Source organism: Meleagris gallopavo, chromosome 10 (genome assembly GCF_905368555.1).
Source record: "Meleagris gallopavo chromosome 10, MGAL_WU_HG_1.1, whole genome shotgun sequence".
NCBI lineage: Eukaryota > Metazoa > Chordata > Aves > Galliformes > Phasianidae > Meleagris > Meleagris gallopavo.
This window is the reverse complement of record NC_139413.1, coordinates 29215459-29235813: the sequence shown is the minus strand read 5'-3', so window position 1 is coordinate 29235813 and position 20355 is coordinate 29215459. Positions and strand designations below refer to the sequence as shown.

General features: G+C 49.8%; 3 protein-coding genes across 8 annotated transcripts; 1 reads left to right on the top strand and 2 right to left on the bottom strand.

The window, feature by feature from the left end:
• Positions 1–5054: 5054 nt before the first annotated feature.
• Positions 5055–10063, bottom strand: LOC146543752 (uncharacterized). The gene is made up of 2 exons (XM_085231686.1): positions 6276–10063; positions 5055–5406 (listed from the first exon to the last, which is right to left on the bottom strand). Exons 1-2 carry the CDS (start codon positions 7066–7068, stop codon positions 5147–5149), a joined length of 1053 nt encoding a protein of 350 aa, XP_085087812.1. The 5' UTR covers positions 7069–10063; the 3' UTR covers positions 5055–5146.
• Positions 10064–10190: 127 nt separating this feature from the next.
• Positions 10191–13643, bottom strand: TYW3 (tRNA-yW synthesizing protein 3 homolog). 2 transcript variants are annotated; one of them, XM_085231690.1, is made up of 5 exons: positions 13331–13643; positions 12544–12642; positions 11787–11858; positions 11333–11466; positions 10191–10565 (listed from the first exon to the last, which is right to left on the bottom strand). In XM_085231690.1, the coding sequence occupies exons 1-5, from the start codon at positions 13577–13579 to the stop codon at positions 10343–10345; spliced, it is 777 nt and encodes a 258-aa protein (XP_085087816.1). In that variant the 5' UTR covers positions 13580–13643; the 3' UTR covers positions 10191–10342. The 2 variants fall into 2 exon arrangements, with proteins under 2 accessions (XP_085087816.1, XP_085087817.1); XM_085231691.1 differs by lacking the exon at positions 12544–12642.
• A 59-nt stretch (positions 13644–13702) lies between these two features.
• On the top strand, positions 13703–19971 carry CRYZ (crystallin zeta). Of its 5 annotated transcripts, none has more exons than XM_085231683.1 (9): positions 13707–13727; positions 14061–14176; positions 14470–14622; positions 15198–15361; positions 15983–16034; positions 17908–18057; positions 18360–18461; positions 18551–18646; positions 18914–19971. In XM_085231683.1, the coding sequence occupies exons 2-9, from the start codon at positions 14069–14071 to the stop codon at positions 19073–19075; spliced, it is 987 nt and encodes a 328-aa protein (XP_085087809.1). In that variant the 5' UTR covers positions 13707–13727; positions 14061–14068; the 3' UTR covers positions 19076–19971. The 5 variants fall into 5 exon arrangements, with proteins under 5 accessions (XP_085087810.1, XP_085087809.1, XP_003208977.1 ...); XM_003208929.3 differs by lacking the exon at positions 13707–13727 and adding an exon at positions 13734–13887; XM_085231685.1 differs by lacking the exon at positions 13707–13727 and adding an exon at positions 13737–13923.
• The last annotated feature ends 384 nt before the right edge of the window (positions 19972–20355 follow it).

Sequence of the window (20355 nt, the reverse complement as noted above, 5' to 3'; positions counted from 1 at the left end):
TTTTCTCTAATGACAAACAAGAACCTGCATGCCACGCTCTTTAACATCTACATCAAAGGAGTTGATGTCACTGTTACCACTGCCACCTCCCTGTGCTCAACATCCACTCTTTGATGTCCATCATCTTTCTGCACACATCGATGAATGTTAGTGGGTTCCAACTGTTTCTGCATGAAGGAATCCAGTGCCACACCTTTGCTTCAGGTGCCAGTTGGTCAGTCTGCCTCTCTGCTGCTATCTGTCATGCAGCAACAAAATGTAACAGGATGTTGGCATGGAGGTTCAACCTCTGCTACCATACTGCCAACATCCATCTCTGATGTTGAGGGCCGTTGTAATAGGAAGCATTACTTTCAGGGCAGCCCTGGTACGTAACAAGTAAATATGATTGATTGAGAGTACATTTGCTGAAGCTGATGGCTTTTGTTAGTATGAAATTCATTGTGAGAGAGCAGCCAGATCTGCAGGCGCTGGCTGGAGCGGCACCAAACCCGCGTGTTTTGAAGCCATGCTTAAAGAACCACGCTGAAACTTGGCTCTGTGTCTTCCTCGTAGCACTCTGTGCCTGTTGGGGCAGGACCCGGCCTGTTTCTCTCTGCACTGCTTCTTGGTTATGGCTATGGCTCTATTTTAACGTGCGCCTCCCAAGCGCAGCCAGTCTGTATTTGAGGTGCTGGGGTTACCTTTTCCCTTTGCGAATTCTTCTGTTTATTCTGTGCTCTACAGGAGAAGAAAAATAAAAGTCTCCCTTTAATTAAGCTCTTTACCCTTTGAAGTTGTTTTGGATTTTTTTTTCCATTGATGATGTAATTTATGTAAATAATCATCTATCTATGAAAGGAGCGCGTCTGTCAAAAGCTAAAATAAAAAACATCCGTCATTTTGAAGTGATTAACATTCTCCAGATGTTTAAATCATCGGATTTCAGGAGTTTCCCTTTGTTGTGATAATGATATAGTATCCAGAACAAGAATGTTTACTTTTTTGCATGGGTCAAACGCAGATTTTTCACAATCCCATTAAAGCGTGCTGTCTGTTGTAACCGAATGTGCAGGTGAAAGAATATGCAGTTATTATTATTCCCCTTAATTGTAAACTGCTGCTGGTAACTGTACTGTAAAACTGAAACAAACGGAGCAGACTTGGGGGGACCACCCCTGCCCACTGATGTAATCGATGTGTGGGGGTTGGTTTGCACAGAGATGTTATCTGCTCTGCCACCCTGCAGAGCTGCCCTGCTGCCGGGGCTGGCTGTGGGCTTTGGGCGCAGCGCAGATGTGGCTGATAAACTCAGTGACAGCTCCGAGCTCCCGCCGTTGCGTGCACTCAGCGTGGGACTGCAGGGAGGAAGTAAGACGTGCATTCCTCTGTAACATGAGGGAGCTCGTGGCTGATCAAGGGAGCCTCGCCCAGGCTCTGCCTGTGCTGGTAACTGGAGCCAAAGGGCCCTGCTGGAAGCCGGGGGGTTCCGCTCGAGGAAAACGGCCTCACATGTATGAAATCGTTTCCTTTCCCTTCTACAACCCCTGCACAGCACACCCTGCGATGGTCTATCAGGACCATCTGACAACAAGAGAAACGTGTGGATCCCGACGTCCCGATGTCGCCGGCCAGGCAGAGCTCTGCTCTCTGAGCCCTCCTGGTCGAAGCTCCGAGCGGCCGAGCGGCCTCTCAGTGCTGCTGGTAGCTCTCCTGGGATGCACCTGCTTTTAAAAGTATCCCGAACAATTGTAGATGATGGTACCGGATAAGTAACCACAGCTTCTTCCAACATCTCACTTGAGCTGAAATGTCAACCAAACGATTGCCCAAAATCTAACGTTTTCCACTTTTTCACTTTTCAATGTCATGTGCCACATTTTGGGATGTGAAGTGAGCGATGTAGCTGTGCCCTGCTCTGCCCGCCGCCTTCCCCGCACGGCTTCTGCAGCACTGCTGTCCTCTCGGCTGCTTCAAGCCGACTTTAAGAACAGCAAAGCAGACCTGTCAGAGTGGTTTTCTCTTCCACCCGGAACTCACATCTCTCTAAACCTGCACTCACATGAGGTCCGCGAGGGGGAAGCTCAGCCTTGTGCCAGTCCCCAGTGCGTGCTATAGAACATGTGCCTCTTCCCAGCCATTATCTCACCCCCCCTCGGTGGCCTTTGCACCAATGGAAAAAAGAAGGTAAGTGAAAATTTTGTTCTGAGGAAGAGGAAAACCCTTACGACACATGATTGGGTCTTATTTATTTGTTTTTTTCCATTTTCTTTTTCTATCTGGCTTTTCAGGCCTGAACATGCCTCCGGCAATAAGAAGGAGAAACCTCACTTCAGCACATCTTTCAAAGTCTTTCAAAGGTCTAAGTTACCTGAAGTAAGGTTTCTGCAACATGTGGCCTTTGCAGAGTCAGGTACTTGTCGGTGTACTTCCTTGGCATGGCCAAAATAGCTCAGTAATGACTTTAAGAGTTACCTGCAAATGAAACAGATTTGCTCTGCAGCCAAAGGGAACAGCAAGCCAGGCCAGCTGGGAGGTAAGTGAGCAGCCTGGACCCCCAGTGCTCACACCACAGCCACTTGGGGCTGTGAGCTGGGGGCTGTGAGCTGGGCGCTTCTTCCCCACCAGGCCTCTGCTTCTGGATCACAGTTGCTTTGTTTTGTGATGCTAAACTTACATCTTTAGTTAGCTTAGGTGGTAGAGATGGGCAAAGGGCAGTTTTTCTAGGTTGTGTTCTGCTTTATTTTGTATCTTTTTTTTTTCTTCTCTATTTCTATGGCCCCAGTTGTAATGGATGCATTAGCACAGCTGATAAGACTGCTAAGAATGGATAGAGCTCGCTGTCAATTTCCTAAGCCTTTACCATAGTGAAGAATGAGCTCCAGCCTCCCTGGATGCTCTGCAGCAGCTCCTCACCCCGCTCTCCCCCCTGGGGCTGGCATTCAGCTCGGCTCTCTGCCACCTGGGGCACAGGCCCTCAGATGTGGGCATGCAGTAGAGTCGGTGTCTCAGCATTAGCTGGGATGGATTTGATTTCTTGAGAGTGCCTGGTATGATGCTATATTTTTGGTTCTAGGAGAAAAGCAGCGTTGATAACACATAGGTATTTGTTGTTCCAACCCTCATAACGAATCCAGTGGCTGCTCCAAGCCCTGCAATGGTCTTGCAGTTGCTCTATCCTCTTGGACAGACCATGTGGTTACTCTGACCCTTCCAAAGAGCCCTGCAGGTGTCACAGCCTCACAGCCAGCTCTGTGATCACTCCAGTCCCCACGACAAGCCCTGTAGTTCAACCAGAGAACCAAGCGGTGCCAGTGTCATTTGCTTCTATAAACAAGATGAAAAAATTTGTTCCGCTCCCCTTGTCCCCTCCCAGCACCCACCTCAGCTGTACATCTCTGGAGCAAAGCTGAGAGCGGCCAGGAAGCACAGTGTGAGCCCTGAAATGGATGCCTTCTGGAGAAAAAAAAAGGAGGTATAAATGCATTTCTTGGCCAGAGACTGGCTTTCAAGTGAACAAAAATCTACAGCACCTGGGTGGACAGCTGTTCCACCCGTGTGTTTAGTTGACATCTGTCATAGGAACCTGTCACTTCTCCTTTTCTCACAGAATCACAGAACGGCCAGGGTTGGAAGGGACCTCAAGGATCGTGAATCTCCAGCTCCCCACATAACTGCTGGTTTGTTGTGTGCCATGGAATCCAGCTGGTGCCCCAGTTAGCTTCAGCTGCCTTCGTTCAACTTCATACTTTGAATTAAAATTCACACATTATATATGTATATTACTATATATATATATATATTTTTTTTTTTTTAAGAAAGAATGAGTTGGAAGAGAAAGGAAAGGCGTGGAAGGGGAAAAGGCAAACACAAACTGCTACTCACTTAAAAATATCACTGCTTGATGGAGGCTAAAAGGTGGCAGCTGTGCCAAAGTAGTGGACCCTAAATAGCTGTGCAAAAAAGAGCATGGAAAGCTCTGATTGCTGCAAGTACAGTAGTGAATGTGTGCTCTCAGCCTCAAATCAAGCAAGCTTTAAAAAAAAAAAAAAAAAGACCCAATCAAGGCAATAATGGCCTCCACTTCACAATCAGAGAAGTGCTTCTACTTCAGAAATCCTACCATTTATGGCTGATTGCTAACCCTGGCCTCATTTCTAATCTAAAGGGTGAGCAATAATTTGGAAAAGGAATTATAACAACTTCCCAACCATTTGGTAAATCGTTATTATTTTGAAGGGGTGTTGGGAAGCTGTTGCTGTTTGTCAGGTTTTTTTCCCACTGCCGCTCTACCATTTCCACCACAGCGATTCTCACTGATGTCACACCAGAAGGAGAGTAATGTGCAGTGGAAATACATAAGAAAGAACAGCCGGGAGCGGTGTCAGATCCCAGGGCTGCGGGAAGGGAGCACTAAGGGAAGGGGAAGGCTCCCTCCCGTGGTCCTGCAGCGCTGCCCCGCATGGGGCCGGGGCTCTTATATGTGTTTTCTAGGAAAAATCCAGAGTCGGAGGGTTGAGCTCATGCATCTCCCAGCCCTCACCCCAGGAGTGCCCCCACTGCCCCAGGGCAGAGCACAGGATCGCGTCCGATGCCTTCTGTTCTAAGGGTCAAAGCGCTGAAAAACAGATGTCGCAGAACAGAAGGATGGAGACTTGTGTGTGGTGTCACCTGCATCGGTTTGTGCTGATGAAATCATGGTAGTGTTTTGGTAATAACAGGCATTTGTGAACAAAACATCTCTTATTTTAGTGAGTTGAGGGCAAAATGGAATGTCATCACCTCTCAGGATGAACGAGCTCTGCGAACTGATGTGAGATGTTTTGTGACAAGGACAATTGCTATTTCTTGAAGGATGGCAAAATTTCATTCAGTGGCTCAGGAGATAAACACAGGCACGGTCTGACTGCAGCTCTGTGCCCCCGGTCCCTGGCTGTGCAGTACAGGCATCTGACACCGTTGTTATCTGTCTGTATTTTACATGATTTGAAGAGAAACCCATTCGAAAATTTCCAATGACCCGGTGAAATCTGAGCTACTTATTGCAGGACAGAAATATACAGCTCCAATCAAAATAACAACTTGGAATGTGTTTTATTAAATAGAGTTCATTTAATATTACCCTGGAGTGCTGTGGATTTGAAAGCACATTCTTGAATTTGAACATTCATATCTTAGGCAATAAGAGCGAGAGGAAAACGGTCGTTTGTGATATTGAGCCACCCGGAGCACATTCTGATCCCCTGCAGAACCAACCACGGCATTCCCCAGGCGTTTCCCCAGCGTGGTGTGTCCTTGGGTCCTTTGTCATTCTGTGGTGAAGGAGGTGCGGGGAAAACACACAGATCCTGCGCGGCACTCTGCCCGTTCTGCTGCCCCTGCTTTCTCTTCGCTGCACTACGTCTGCAGTATTTGAAGCGAGTGTACCTGTAGCGAGAAAACAGAGCCTCGTTCAGCCTCAGTGGAGCTGAGGTCTAAAAGAATAGGAAAAAAAAGAAAAAAAAAAAAAAAAGATTATAGATTGTATGCTTAAACTCGACGGGCATTTCGCTTGTAAATATTCCTTGGTTTTCGTCAGCGGTGTTATGCAAATATATTTAAGTCAGCAGATGATAGAGGAGCGCTGCTGTCAGCGCACACCGATGCAGAACTGCTCGGGGACGGCAGACCTTGGCGCAGAGCTGCGCCGTTTGCCCCTCGCTGAGCCCCGCATGGCAGCAGCGCGTTTCAGGGACTCGCAGTGCCGGCATGCGCAGCACAAAGCTCAGGAAACGGCTTTTCTGAGATGGCAGGGAGGTAAAAAGTACTCCGCAGTACGGCATGGGGCGAAAGGGCCCCGCCGCTGAAACGACATTGAAATATCGCATCCTTTGTTCTTCATGGGAAACCCTAAGTGAAAATGTAATAACGTTTATTCGCTTTGAGACCTTACAGCCTCTGTAAGTTGAAAGGCACTTCTTTCCCCCGGCCGGTAGCGCCGTGCGCCGGGCTGCGGTCGGGGCTGTCCGGGATGCTGTGGGAGCGCGGATCCCTCCTTCATAGCGAACGCTGGGAACAAAGCGACGGCAGAGAAATACGCCGAGTAGAAACATCGTCTGTTCACATAAATGTAAGAGAGCTACGGCTGCGGAGAGCCTCAGCTCAGAGTTCCAGCACCATTTATGACACTAATGGCGAGAATCAGACCGCATACATTTCTAGTATCAAAATTACAAGCGCCATGAGCACGGTGCCTTATCTTTCCTAGAGTTGTCTGTGCCTTAATGTAGGACGGAAAGTCGCGTGTTCAGCCTTACCGCGAAAATAAACAGAAGCCCCGAACTCTGAGCGTCCTCGGAGGGGGATCGGCCTCCGACAGCAAAGCGGCCGCGGGCTCCAGGCGGGCGGGGGGCGGGGGGCTGCGCGGGGCCGGGAACCGCCGGGCGGCTCCCGAGTGCGGCTCCGTGCTGACCGCGGCCCTGCGGCCCTACGGCTCCTGCTATCGGGAATCCGCCGCTGGGCGGCCGAGGAACGCGGGGATCGTGTTTGCACTTCTCCGACACGCGCGGATCTGCGCTGCAGCGCGCCGTGCAGAGCGTCAGCTGGCGGACCCGCAGCCCTCGGGGCAGCCCCGCGCCCAGCGCAGCCCAGCGGTGCTCTGAAAAGCTCCCGGAGAACAAAGTAGCGAAACGGACACCTGTCAGATCCGCTGAACAGATGCTGCGTGACTCGCACCGTGTTAAAGTACTGCGAAATTACACGTGAAAGGTGCCGAATTAGAGAGAAGGAAAAGCCCGTCCTGTCACACGGACGGACGGCTCCGTCTGTGAATGGAGCGCGGCTCTCGTTCGGGGCCGCCCGGCTGCTCGGGACGAGGCGCTCCCCGAGCCGGGATCGGCGCCTGTCCGTCCGCGATGGGAGCGCTGTGGAGGTGTCGGTGCGGGGCACGGCGGTGTCACAACGGAACGGCCGCGGGGCGGGTCTGGGGGACCCGTCCCCGAAGTACCCCGTTCTGTAACTGCGGAGCGTGCTCACAGTGCGCTGAAAGGAGCTTTCACTGTTCGATGAAGGTTCCGCTGCAGTTGAGAGAGATGTGCTTTTATTTGTCATGGTGCCATGCAGAAAATGAAAACAAAAGAAGATTTTTTTTTCCGTGTAAGACTGAATAAAGTATTGTACTTGCTTGGTTACTCTAAATACACTGCACCCAGAGAACAGAACAAACGCTTATGTCTAATTTCTGTGTGGAACTCGGACATTACTCTGTTTTAAAACGGAGTCCAGGACGATTTGGTTCTGATGTCCCCAGGCTGTCCGTGCTCACACCGCTGCCGCAGTCGGGCAGCGCTCCTAGAGGGCTTTGCTTGCGTTTGGTGCGAACAGATTAAGCGGGCAGCTGCGAAGAATTGTGCACGTGATTATTGCATTATTATCTGTTTTCTGAAGACTCAGGAATTCCCTTTCAGAGGTTTTAGTTGTTGCTGTTGTTAACGCACCGTGCGCTGCAGCGTTATTGTGTGCATTGCGTTCAGCTGACGGTAGAGCGGAGTTAAGCCTCCTCCTTAGTACCACATTTTGTCAAATCCAATTGCCGGGATATCGTGAAGCCGTTGTGTATTTCCACAAAATGAAAGTGCTGATGTCCTGCCTAGATCCAGCGCACGGTGTACTTATAGAACAGGTTATTATAGTATTTTTCTAAGGGACTACCGCGTTTGTAGCCGCACGTCGTTAAGCGCACAGCGCGGGGCAGCTCCAAGCAGAGCTCACGGGAGCGGCGCCCGAGAGCTGAGCGGTGCGGTGGTTTCACCGCACATCGCCTCCCGCGGCACAGCGCCCGGGGCTGCGTGAGGAATGGGCCGAAGGAACGCTGGCCCAGAAACAGCGCAACGCGAAGCGAATGACATCGTCCTTAGGAACGTTCGGGTGTTGTAAGAAGGAAAAGTAAACGAGAACTTGGGCTGAAGATACCCTTTCGTTTACGAGAGGCCTCGCACACTTTTACACGCGGCAAGGATTTGCCGACGGTTGGAACCTCTTTGCTTATCGGTGATTCCATCCCTACACGCGCGGGCGGTGCGGGCCGTGCCGCTCTTCGGGTGCCCGCGTCCCGGGCTGGCCGCGCGGTGCCGCTGAGCGCTGCGTTACACCGCAGCGGGGCGGAGTGCGGGCGCGGGGAGCTCCGGGCCGGAGGGATCGCGGCGCTGCGGGCGGCAGCGCGGGCCGGAGCGCGTCTGGGGGGAGGCCGGCAGTCAGAAAAGCCTTGTGCACATTGGTCAAAGCTTCAGGCGTTTAAAATGGTTCCCCGCTCTACTCAGATTCACGCGACTGTTCGGTTTTGTTGTTGGGGGGCCTTGGATTACCGGTTTGTTTAGTTATTTCACGAAGTTCCTAACGACGTCCAGCTCCGGCGCTAATAATTAACAGCATTAATTAAGGCGCGCCTTCTCGGTTAAGAGACCCTACCGCCCTCTGGACTCGGGACGGCTTTAGCGGGAATGCGGGATGGCACCGAACACCGCTCCGGACATCACCGCGTCTCCGAGCCCCGGCCCCGCGCCCGCAGCGGTGCCGCACGACAAGCAGCGGCGGTGCCCCATCCGTGCGGTTCTGTGCCCCGCAAAGCGCTCAGAGCTCGCGCAGATTTTTCAACGCACGTTTCGAGAACGCGGCGCAGCGGAACGCCGGGAACAGTTCGCGTTCGTTAACCGCCGCTTAACATCGGATCCGCTCCGGGGGCTCCGCGCGGACTCCCCCGCAGAGATCCCCACCCCGCGCCGCTCTGCGCAAACGTGGCCGTGCGGAGCCGCGGGGCCGGGCCGAACTGCGCCGTGCCTCGCCGAACCGGGCCGGGCCGGACCGGACCGTACCGCGGCGGCTGCTCAGACCTTCCAGCCTCGCCGAGCTCCGGTATCAAGCCGGCGCGTGCACGCGGGCTGACGGGAGCGCGCAGCAGCCCCGGCTCCGGGAGCCCGGCGTGGAGGGGCGCCCGCGGTACGTCAACACCTCATAGGCTTGGCAGCTGACCGAGCCGACATCCACTCGTTTCTTCGGGTTCATCATCCCCGCAGAACAGCGGCGCTTCGTCCCCTCGGCACCGAACGCAAGCCGTACCCACGGCCCCGGCTGCCATCGCTCATCCCCTGCGCGCAGCCGACAGCCGCGGGCAGCACCCTCCGCCTGTGTCGCTGCCCGAGTGCAGCCCGCGGTCGGAGCCCCGCCGCTCCACGACCCCCAGCGCGGCCCCGAGCGCGGAGCGGCACCACGCGGCGCACGGCCGTTGGTTTTGGCAAAGCTGCTGCTGGACGCAGCGCTTTGAGAATCTGTTCAAAGCCCTCAATTACTTTTCCCTTCCGCTCCTACATATTATGCCAAATTTTTACGTCCTCAACTCATAGGTTTATGTAATAGAAACAAATACCTGACCCACCTCGTGAGCTAGGAATCACTGCACCAAACACTGCTTCCCCCCTCCCAGCGCGGCAAGCCATACAGCTCCTAGCTCAGTGCTGCTGAGATTCAAAAGTTCCTCATTTTTTTTTCTGCACAATTAACTACCGTATGGACTGACTTTTCCAGTGCTACAATAGAGGGATATACAAACTATAGCACCGTCTGAAGCCCACTAGTGTCATCTGGGTGACCTCCTGCCCACAGCTGGGACTGAAGCTGTGCCCAGCCCCCAGAAACACCTCTGTGAGGTATGAACCACCAGCACGGTGCTGGCTGCAAAAACTACCATTCAGCATCTGCTGCCGCAGAAGTGCATGTGACAGTGTGGCTGCAGCCTGAGCAGTGAGGCCAGGAAGGCAGCACAACCCGCTGCCCAGCGCCAGGGTCAGGAAGGGGCCCAGAGCTGCCGCAGGTACTTCTGTGGTTTTCTGTTCTCACCTCCAGCTCCACGCTGTACCTCTGCTGACACAGTGGCTCCGGGCTGCTCTGAAAAGGCCCTCTGCATTGCTGCACGTAGTTCTCCAACTCTCCTACAGGGATTAAAAGCTTCAAGGATAACAAGCCTGGTTTTATAGCTTCTCTGCAGGCCTCACCCCAGCAGTGAAAGGGGAATGCTTCCCAGGGAACATGGACAAAGGCTGCAGCAAAGCAGTGACCTCTACGATAGCTGACCTACAGTTAAGACTGCTAATGCATCAGCGGTGTTAGAAACAAAGAAAACAACCTAGAACATTGAGGTTCTGTTCTCTGTGCTTCCATGGCCTTAAGCCTGTTCACAATTCTGTTCAATTACCTTGTGTTTTTTTTTTATTATTTTTCCTCCTGGTAATGCTCAGCAGGGTTACTACTTAGAACAGAGCAATATTTGTATCTCTTATAAAGAGCACCACATGCATTGTCCAGTTTGCCATTTGCCTTTCAGTGGCAGAGTCTACAGCGTGATTTCAGCAAAAATATCAAGGCTGTCTTCTGGGTCATCCCCAGGCTCCAACTCCTCGTTACGACGCTCTGCAGAGGGAAGCACATCCTGCACTCGAGCAGTCCTCCTTTTCCTTCTGCGGACATACACAGCACGAGCCTGCCCTGTGTCTGTGGAGGGCGAGCTGCTCACACCGCCCGCTGCTTCCAGGGCTGCCTCCAAGTGCTTGTAGAACCTAGGAAAGATCCGTGCAGTTATTTCTGTTCTTGCTCAGGATCTGAAAAACTACTCTGAGAAATGAATGTTTCTGTGATACAATCAAAACATATTAAGAAAACCATTACTAACGTTGCAACAGTCTAGTCAGCTCAGGAAGAAAATTAGAAATATGTATAAACGTGTCCTTGTGTACACCATGCCACTTGCTTGTTTAATGCTTGACTTGATTAGAAGTCAATCAGTTGCTAGACATACTCGTGTCCCATTAAGACTCAGTTAATCTCACATTTGCACAGTGGCACTGGTAATGAGGTGCAAGTTGGTCTTAGAACCCTCTGTGCCCTTTGGCTTTTCTGCCTATTTTGTTCCTTGCCTGAGAAGAACCATAAAGACTCCTGGAATGTATAACCTTCCACACTAAACTACTTTTACAGTTTCCACACTAATATTTCACTTTGGGAAACTACACAAAGCATGTAGTGGATTGAAGCATGCACTGCAATCCGAATACTGAACCGGTTCCTGAATTAGATCAGCAAATGCTGCTGTTATCATCAGATAAATTCTACTCAGCAGCAAACACAGCCTGCAAACTCATGCTGGTTACAGGTTTCTGCTTCAATAGTTTATAGTCTTCTGAACTTAAAAAAATTAACTGAAACTGTAATTTAGACTTCTGGGGTATGTTCTTTTAATTTATTTTTCTTTTTACGTAACATTTCCTATGCATTTTTCACTTTCAGATTTAGTTGTCACGGATAGGATTGGTGTTAGCTAACAAACCTGTCAATCCTCCTTGCATTTTCTTCCATTTTCTGATTAGCCACATGCACCAAAAATTCAATATATTCTTCAGAGACCATCAGTTTCCCCATGTGGCTCAATGGAACTTCCAAGCAATGAGCGCTCCGGACAGCCTAAAATAACACAAGCAAAGATTTCCCTAAAATAAGTTTTTTTTTTTAAATTATTATTGTTAATTTAAATCTTATGAAGGTTATTTAGGTAATACGAGCAATTCATTGCAAGGAGAAAACAAACAAATAAAATAATCAAAGTGACACCCACACAATTGCTTGGCTTGCTGACAGCTGAAGCAGAACATTACTCCTCTGCATTGCATGCCTCATGACAGCTGTGTTTCACATTACAATTCAGACTGATGCTCTTAAATACTTAGGCTAATGTGAATGAAGCATTCTTTTACATTCCTTATAGGTAAGTGATAAGTACTTACCATCATAATTTTTCCTCCTCTGCTAACTGTAATGCCAGAGTTCTTGAACCCAGACTCAATAGCTACTGAATGCTGCAAAACAAATAAATGTCTTTAACAAGTTGCATACCCTTTCACTGCAAGAAGTAATTTCCCCTAATGAATGCAGTAACAGTTCAACCATTTAAATGGTTTTGAGAACAAACCCACATCGTATCACAAATTTTGGCTGGTTTTCAAAGAACCGCAGTCGATGGCCTGTCTGATCCCAACCCATCAGTCCAGGCAGGACAGCCCTGTCTCTCCTGGCACTGTCTGATTGTGATGGCAGCCACATAGACAGTCACACAACACTTTCATAGGTAAAACTTCAGCAGTGCTGTAAGAGCAGCCAACCAACTCTCTTCTCCATGAATGCAGGAAGAAAACAATCAAGCACTGCTCTCCAGAGTCATTCTGGAACAGCAGAAGGCAGAGACACTGCTCCAGAGCCAGACCAGCAGCAATGTCTGAAAACACATCACTGAGCCACTGGGAGCAAACCCAAACTCACCAGCTAAAAGCCTGCTTCCAATGGGAAGGCTACACTGGAGGCTGTTCTCTAAAAAGTATATCAAAGAAGTACATCGTGTAAATTGAACACCATGTTTGCTCCATCAGCTCTTACTGCCCATTAAACACATCTGGAGCTGCTTTCAAGTGCTGGAGCTGCCTCAGGAGCCAGAACTCCTGCATGTCCCAGAACAACCAGGTCAGGTCGTGCTTGCTGTGATTTTACCAGCAGCTGTGCGTCCTGCAGCTCCTGGCACAGCACATGGAGCACAAATGGCTCAAACTTGAACACGACGTTGCCGGTGGCGTTTTCCAGTGCTGCCATCTGAAAAACATACACAGTGTTTCAGTTAACACTGAAAATACGGTCTGTTAGTACCGAAGCTGTGAGAAGATCGTTAGAAATGCAGCAAGCGTGATCCAAGCAAACCCGTTCTTCCAGCCGCTTTCAATTTTTCATTGCTCATAACACACAAACAGTCCACAGAAGCCTGTAGTTCTATAAAAAACCCTCCTTCATTGTAAAACCCAGGGATTTCCCTCAGGCCCCGCCAGGCAGCAGCGAGCGTTTTTTGGGTTCTGAGCAGGGCACCTCGCTGCCGTCCCTGCGCCGTCCCACAGGCCTCACGGGCAGCCCGAAGGCAGCCGTTACTCCCCCCATTAGCAGCGCTGCTCGGCAGCGGCGCTTTGCGGTGGGATCGCTTCGCCCCAGCGCCGCTCCCCGCCCGGATCCCCGGCGGGCTCACAGCACCGCCGAGGCGCTGCACGGATCCCCGCGGCTCCACCGCTCCGCGCCGCTCTCGCCGTGCTTCCCGCGAAGTTCCGTCGCGGCTCGGCGGCTCCGCGCCCCGCTAAGAGCCGGAGGGCACCGCGCTCCCCCGGCAGCCGCGCCGCTCCCCGCGGGCGACGGTTGGGGACGCGGCGGCGCTCCCTTACGGCCCATCGCGCCGCTCGTTCCGCACGAGGCTCGGGAAGCGCAGCCCGAACCGCACGCCGCCCCGCGCCCTCCTCACCACGTCGTCGCGGCCGCACGGCTCGTGCGCCACCAGCAGCCACCGGCAGCGCCGCTTCGGGATCCCGGCGCTCAGCGCGGCGCCGCCCTCCGCCAGCACGAGGCGCCCCGAGCAGGAGCTGGTGGTGCAGAACGGCGCGCGCCCGTTCAGCAGCCGCACCACGCCCGCCGCGCGCTCGTCCAGCGCGCCCCGCCGGCTGCAGTCCTGGCGCGCCGAGCGCTGCGCCTTCCAGCGCCCGAACGCCGCCATCGGGTGGCGCCCAACCCCGCGCCTACGGCGGCCGCGGCGCCGCTCGGACGGGCGCCCGAGAGGGACAAACCTCTGCGCGCGCGAAGGGCTCGGCGTGCCGCCGAATCCCGCCCCGCGCTGATCCCGCCCCCGGCCGCGGGTCGCGGAGGTGCGGGGCTGGCCGGGTCGCGCTTCTGCTGCTCTTCTGGCTGTTGCTTTAAGAGCGAGCGGAAGAGAGGCGTCACGGGGTTTCGTTACCGCTCGGCGGTGCGTGACCGCGCTCAGAGGCCGTTTGGCAGCGCCTCCACCCGCACTGCATCAACCGCGAGGTCCTCGGGGTCAGGGGAATCTTGGGCCGTTTTGGGGTGCCGTTCTTTTTTTTGTGTGCGGGAGCGGGGCTGAGTTCAATCTGCTGCTTGAGGTGGTTTCGTTTCTTTCCTTTGACGGTGCGAAATAAAGTATGAAGTCAATGCATCATTGTTATATTTTCGTTTATCTCCAGGTGTTCCGATGGCAGCGAGGGGCGCGATGAGGGCGGTCCGGGTGTTTGAGTTCGGGGGTCCCGAGGTGCTGAGGCTGCAGGCGGACGTTCCCATCCCCGCCCCGAAGGACTCGCAGGTCGGTGAGCTCGGAGCCCGGACAGCCCTGCGGGCGCAGCCACGTCAGAAGCAGCGCCGCTCCTCCCGGCTCAGCAGCTGCCGTCGGCCCGTTTGCAGCCCAGGACGTGGCATTTATCTCGCGCGTGGGTTTTTGCGCTGTTACGTTGGCCGCACGTTGCGCGTGAAGGGTTCCTTGACGGCTGGAGCGCGGCACCGGTTGTTTACCTCAGCACTTCAGCGCTGCTTTGCTGCTCAGTTGAAACGCCGTGATGCGATTTTAAAATGCTACTTAACAAATGTAATTCTTTTCAGGTGTTAATTAAGGTCCACGCCTGTGGGGTAAACCCTGTGGAGACTTACATCCGTTCCGGGAATTACGCTAGGCTGCCGACTTTGCCTTACACCCCCGGCTCCGACGTGGCCGGTGTGATCGAGAGCGTCGGGGAAGGCGTGACTGCGTTCAAGGTGCTTCGCGGGGCTTTCGCTCCTCGTGGTTCGTAGAGCCGAGCAGCCGTGCGTTGTGCTGGGCGCTGCCGTTCCGTGAGCAGGGCTGCTGTGTGCCTGGGCTCCCACCGCAGCAGGGCCAGGCGCCCGCCCAGCGCCGCTGTGTCCTCTACCCTGGGATTGCTGTTACAGACCAGATAGGGTGCTTGCTTACCTCAGGGTGTAGCAAGAGCGTGGCTTTTTTCCACGCTAAGCAAAAGTGATTTTTTTGTTGTTGTGTTTGGAATCTGGGTGGCGTTCTCTGATGTTGGGACTTGTTGAGGTTGATACTAGTGGGGTGGTAGGTTTGTGCCTCACGCTGCAGAGAGGAGGCTGTGTGCTCGTAACTTGAATGTAAGCATGTGAGATTCTATGGGTTGTGTTGGTTGCGTTGATCGTGTGCGTTAGCATTTATAGAAAGCTTCTCTGTGACAAAGATAATTGTTTATTTTTAATTGGAAAGCTTTTAGGAGAAGACCAAACTTGTTCTTAATGTATATTAAGGAAGGAAGTAAGGGAAATTATTAATTCCCCTGTTTTATTCCCCTGCTTTCTAGAGAGGTGACAGGGTTTTTACCTCTGCTACGCTCTCTGGAGGATATGCAGATTATGCAGTTGCTGAAGCTAATGCAGTCTTCCCTTTGTCGGATAAGCTGAATTTCAGTCAAGGAGCAGCGATTGCAATACCCTACTTCACTGCTTACCGTGCTCTTTTCCTGAAGTAAGCTGCCAAATTAAAGCTTGTGCGTTTTGCTATTGAACTTTTAAAATACTAAAGCCAGTGTTTTCGTTGTCCTGTTAAATGAGGGAATGTGGAGACATCACTGTGTGGAAAGGCTTCAGCTACGTGTGCTGTGCTGCTAGAACAGTAAAACGTTGATTACCTGTAAGCTACTGGCAGCATTTACCTGGGAAGGTAAACATTAAGAGAACAGACCTCAAAAGGCTTCTTTAGTACACATCATGTAATAAATGCTGCAGCACTGTACGAGGAGTAAGAGCCAGAGTTGTGCATCAGCTGGAGGAGATGGAAGTTGTGGAAGTCTTGTCTGGCTTGGTGGAGGAGATGATTAAAACTAGTGTGGTTTATTTGAAGATCTGTAACGGGGAGACCTTGAATTGAGGTGAATACCAGGATGTTGACTTGCTGCTTGTTGCATGTTGATGTAACTGCACGCTACTTAAATTCATAAACGATGTGGTTTGTTTTGTTTTCCTGTTTTTTCACAGATAATGATCGTACTTATTTAGCCATAACATGAATTGGGAATAATACTGTGTGTAAGATAGTGGTTATGTGTTGTAATCATCATGCCAATACTGTATGTCTTTTTTTGTTCAGAGGGCATGCCAAAGCAGGAGAAAGCGTACTAATTCATGGTGCAAGTGGAGGTGTAAGTATTCTGAAAAGGCAAGTTATTAAAAATTGGGTTTTCTATCCTTGTATCTGCCTTTTTTTCCCCCTCTGTTCTGTGATTTCTGCTTACATCTATATCAATAAGTTGATTAACAAAGTCTTTCTTTGAACACCTTAGGATACTTGTTTTCCTAAAGCAGAAACCTTGTTATCCCAAGTAGCCCTGAAACTACGTGAGGGATCCAATAAGGCCCCTTGTGCAGAGGTGTACAATCAATGAATATACAGATGATATAGTATATCCAGGAGTTTAAATAATGTAATTATTATACCGGAGTAGGAAAAAGGACCCTCGCCCTATGCTGGGCTTGTGTGATAGACTCCAGTGGAGCAGATCTCCAGAAGAGATCCTTCCCTGCTGGTGGTCAGCTCTTAAATGGCTCTAGGAGGGATGGAGCCAGGCTCCAGGCTCCACTCCTTCCTGCAGCACAGGAGAATTGCCTTCACCTGTGCTCCCGTGGCTGACTCACTGCTACCTCAGGTGATCAATCAGAGCTTCAGGCCGTGATTCAGCAGCCCCACACAAGAGGGTTCTGTGATAAATACGTTGCTGCAGTTGGAAGGTGAGCCAGAAGCTGTATGTTAAAGGTGATAGCAAAAAGCTGTGGTTTTTGATTATGTGCAAGATGTTCTCAGTTCTCTGAAAATCAATCACTAGTAGGTAGCAACTTTGCATTGCTGGGGTATTATTGTCTACCAGCTAACAGCTAGCTTCTCAAGGAGAGATACTGGAGTATATCAGCTCATGGCTGAACACTCCTTGAAACTGCACATCTGGTTTGCTTTGGTGTTACGTGACGGAACTTCAGATCTGCCAGATGAAGTTTGAGTTTATCTCATCTCTCATGCTCTGCATCTTCAGCTTCTGCAGATGCACAAACAGCTGCCATCAACTGGCAAACTTATGAACTGTTTGTCAGATAGTTGATGATGACAGTCTCACGTGGGAAAGCGTTCTCATTCTAAGATGCTATAATACTGAATGTCAATTTAGTAACTTTTTTTTTCCCCCATGGGATAAACATAGTGTTTGTTTCTGCAGTTGCTTAGTTTATGTGCCTCTTGAAAAGATGTATTAGCTTTGATTTGCTGAAGAAAATAGTGCAAATCTGTTTTTCTATGTGTTGTGATCTTTGTTGTGGGAATATTTACAAAAGCAGTGAGATAGATGTACGGGGATGAAGCACTTGCTGCAGTGAGAAGATCTTTGTTGCATATTTTCTTCTAAGTCATGCTGTTTTCCATAATTATTCTTAAAAACGTATATTCTTTTGAATATTTATCTGAAGATCAATCTGGTTGCGAAGTATTTCTCTTATGTTTCATAGGCTCCAAAGCCAGCTTTTTCAGAAGGCATCCCTTACCTCTAACCAGTGCAAAGCTGATACAAGATGCTGAGAATTCAGTGTCTAAAGACACCGTTAGGTCTGTGAGAGGTGCAGAAGTAGTGCTAGTAAGATTGTGCCTGCAGCTTTTCTTTGCAGCATACAGTGCTGGTGTGAGCAGCTGGTGATCCTGTGAAGAGTTTTCTTGTCTGTATGTCGAGTATTATTTGGACCAGTTCTGACAGATGAGCAACTTTACGTGTGGATTCATAGCAAATGCTGATGGCTGTTAAACAAGCATACAAACAACACAACGCTACACAGAACTTCACTATGCCTGTGGAAACATCCTTTCCTTTTTTTAATACTATTGGGGTATCTTTAAGATCCAAATTAATTACTATAGCTGAAGAAATACATGACCAGGCAAACTTTAAAAATAGTTAAGTTCCAGCTGGTAAATGTCAAATTTAAAATGCAAAGAGTTGTTTTTATTGTTTTGATTTCCTCCTCTTTCCCCCTCAGGTGGGAATAGCAGCGTGTCAGATTGCCAGAGCTTATGGCTTAAAGGTTTTGGGCACAGCAGGAACCGAGGAGGGTATGAACATTGTTCTGAGAAATGGTGCTCACCAAGCATTTAATCACAGAGAAGCTAATTATCTTGACAAAATCAAGGTAAGTATGTATTGGGTCTAGCTCATGCAGCATCTCTCTATTAACCTGGAAAAGAAAAAAAAGTGAACACTTGTTTGTGGAAAATTTTAAGAACAAATTTGTGCAGTGGCATTTCAGAAAATCCCAGTATGATAGTTTTCCTAATTCGGCACCTCTACATTTGCTATTGGCCATCAGCCTTAGCACAGTCTGTATATAAAAAGCAATCAGCTGCCAAAGGTATGCTTTCAGTAGTATATGAAATGTACAGCAGCACCAAAACACTAAGTGAAGTAACTTTATATGTATTGTGTTCCGGGTAGGAATATACCAAGATGCAAGGAGTCAATATCATACTAGAAATGCTCTCCAACGTCAATCTGGCTGCTGACCTGCATCTGCTGTCCCACGCAGGAAGGGTGATGGTACGTATTTTCTGTCACTTGGGTTTGCATGTTTAACTGTGCAATCTGACAGCGAGAGCTTAATCTCTCTTTTGACGTGGCTCTAACAGGTGGTGGGCTGCAGAGGTTCCATTGAGATAAATCCCAGAGACACCATGAACAAGGAGTCCAGCATCATTGGAGTTGGTCGGTTTCTCGAAACTGAGGTATGAAAATAACATTTTTTCTTTTAAAGATTTCTTCGGTGATCTTTTCCTGTTGAAATAGTTTGTCTATCTTAAAAACAGGACCGAAAGCATAATTTGACTACGAGGACTTTGTGTATGAATTCCTTCACGTTTTGATTTAATCTAAAGAACGCCATAAAATGCTTTTGGGCTGTAAACATCGATTTAACACTGGCGGAAATGGTTCATACTTCTCTAAAATGCAAAGACCTCGTGGTGGTAAATGCTGCCTTTTATTTTCTGTAGGAGGAGAGGCGTGAATGTGCGAGGGCAGTCCTTGATGGCACGGAGTCTGGCTGGCTGAAGCCAGTTGTGGGCCCCGAGTACCCCCTGCAGGAAGTAGCTAAGGCTCACGAAGACATTATTCACAGCAGTGGTGCTCGAGGAAAGATGGTACTCCTGCCATAAAGTATTTCTCCACCTTCTTTATAGCTGTTCTAACTGCACCTTTGCTTACATGATTCATTGAATATTTTTTTATAAAATGCATTTTTAATCAGGTTTCAGAAAAAACAGCAAGTGCTGGCTTACATTAGTTAGTTATGCTGATTCATTAGCAGCGTTTTCTTTTTGTACAAGCAATGTTGGGCAAAATATATGGTAATTTTTGTAACTTTTTTTGGTTGATGTGGAAATAATAACTGCACTGGTTTGACACTATGATGGGAAACTGGAGTTGGCGAATATTGTATCTCAGCTGGAGTCTGATATAAAGCACTACTTGGAATTACAGTGAGGGACTGGGAAGCTGTAAGCAGTGCAGAATGAAGCCTGCTTTGTCAGCAGATGGACAAAGGTATGAGACCAATGATACAATGTAACTAGGGCTGTAAATTCATTAGCCACAAAACTTGTTTCATTCATCTTTTGTCACAAAATTTGCTTGGAATCAAAGCTCTTTTTATCAGGATAGTTCACTTTCTAGCTCAAAAAATGGCCAAAGAATCTCTCAAATATGAACTGCTTGAAAGCAGTGGCAGTTCCGTTTTGCTGTGCCTGACTTAGAGCCTAGCTGACAGCACCCCAGTTAATGCCAAGAGTACCTGGAGCTGCGTGCAGCATATTTGCTGCTTTGTAACCAATCATGCTGGCAGCAGCATTGATTTCTTGATGGCACGTGGCTGTCGGAGCAATTGCAGATCTTCCTGTGATCCATATTAAGTTTAAAGTCACACGAATCCCTGCCTATAATGAGGAGAAACACGGGTCTGTGCTGCTTTCATGGGTAACTGAAATTCGTGTTGCTTCATGACTGGATGTGTATGTGTTGTTGGCTTGTTCCAAATACAGCAATCCAAACCCAATTTCTTTGAAGTGTTGCCAGTTTTTGCACTCAGAATACAGCATGGTGTTACAGTTCGGTATAGCTTTCAGTGGAATGGTTCACTAATGAGAATAGCCCTCATCTTTAAGGATGGGTTCTTCTGCTTCTGAGGAGAAATGAGTCTGTCCTAAGCAGAGCCTTGTTTGCCCATGAAGGTTCCCTGCTTTGTGGCGTTTGGTTTGGACTCATTGGGTGCCATTGTGGCACACAGCGGTGCAGCTCTCTGTGCAGGGTGACACCATCTTCTGAGCTGTGATTTCTCTGAACAGGCGCTCATTTCTACTGCTGTTTGCTTAATCTAAACTGAGAAAATAGTTGGCAACATCTTTTGGAGTGTCCGGACTTCTCTGCATCTGCGATCCGT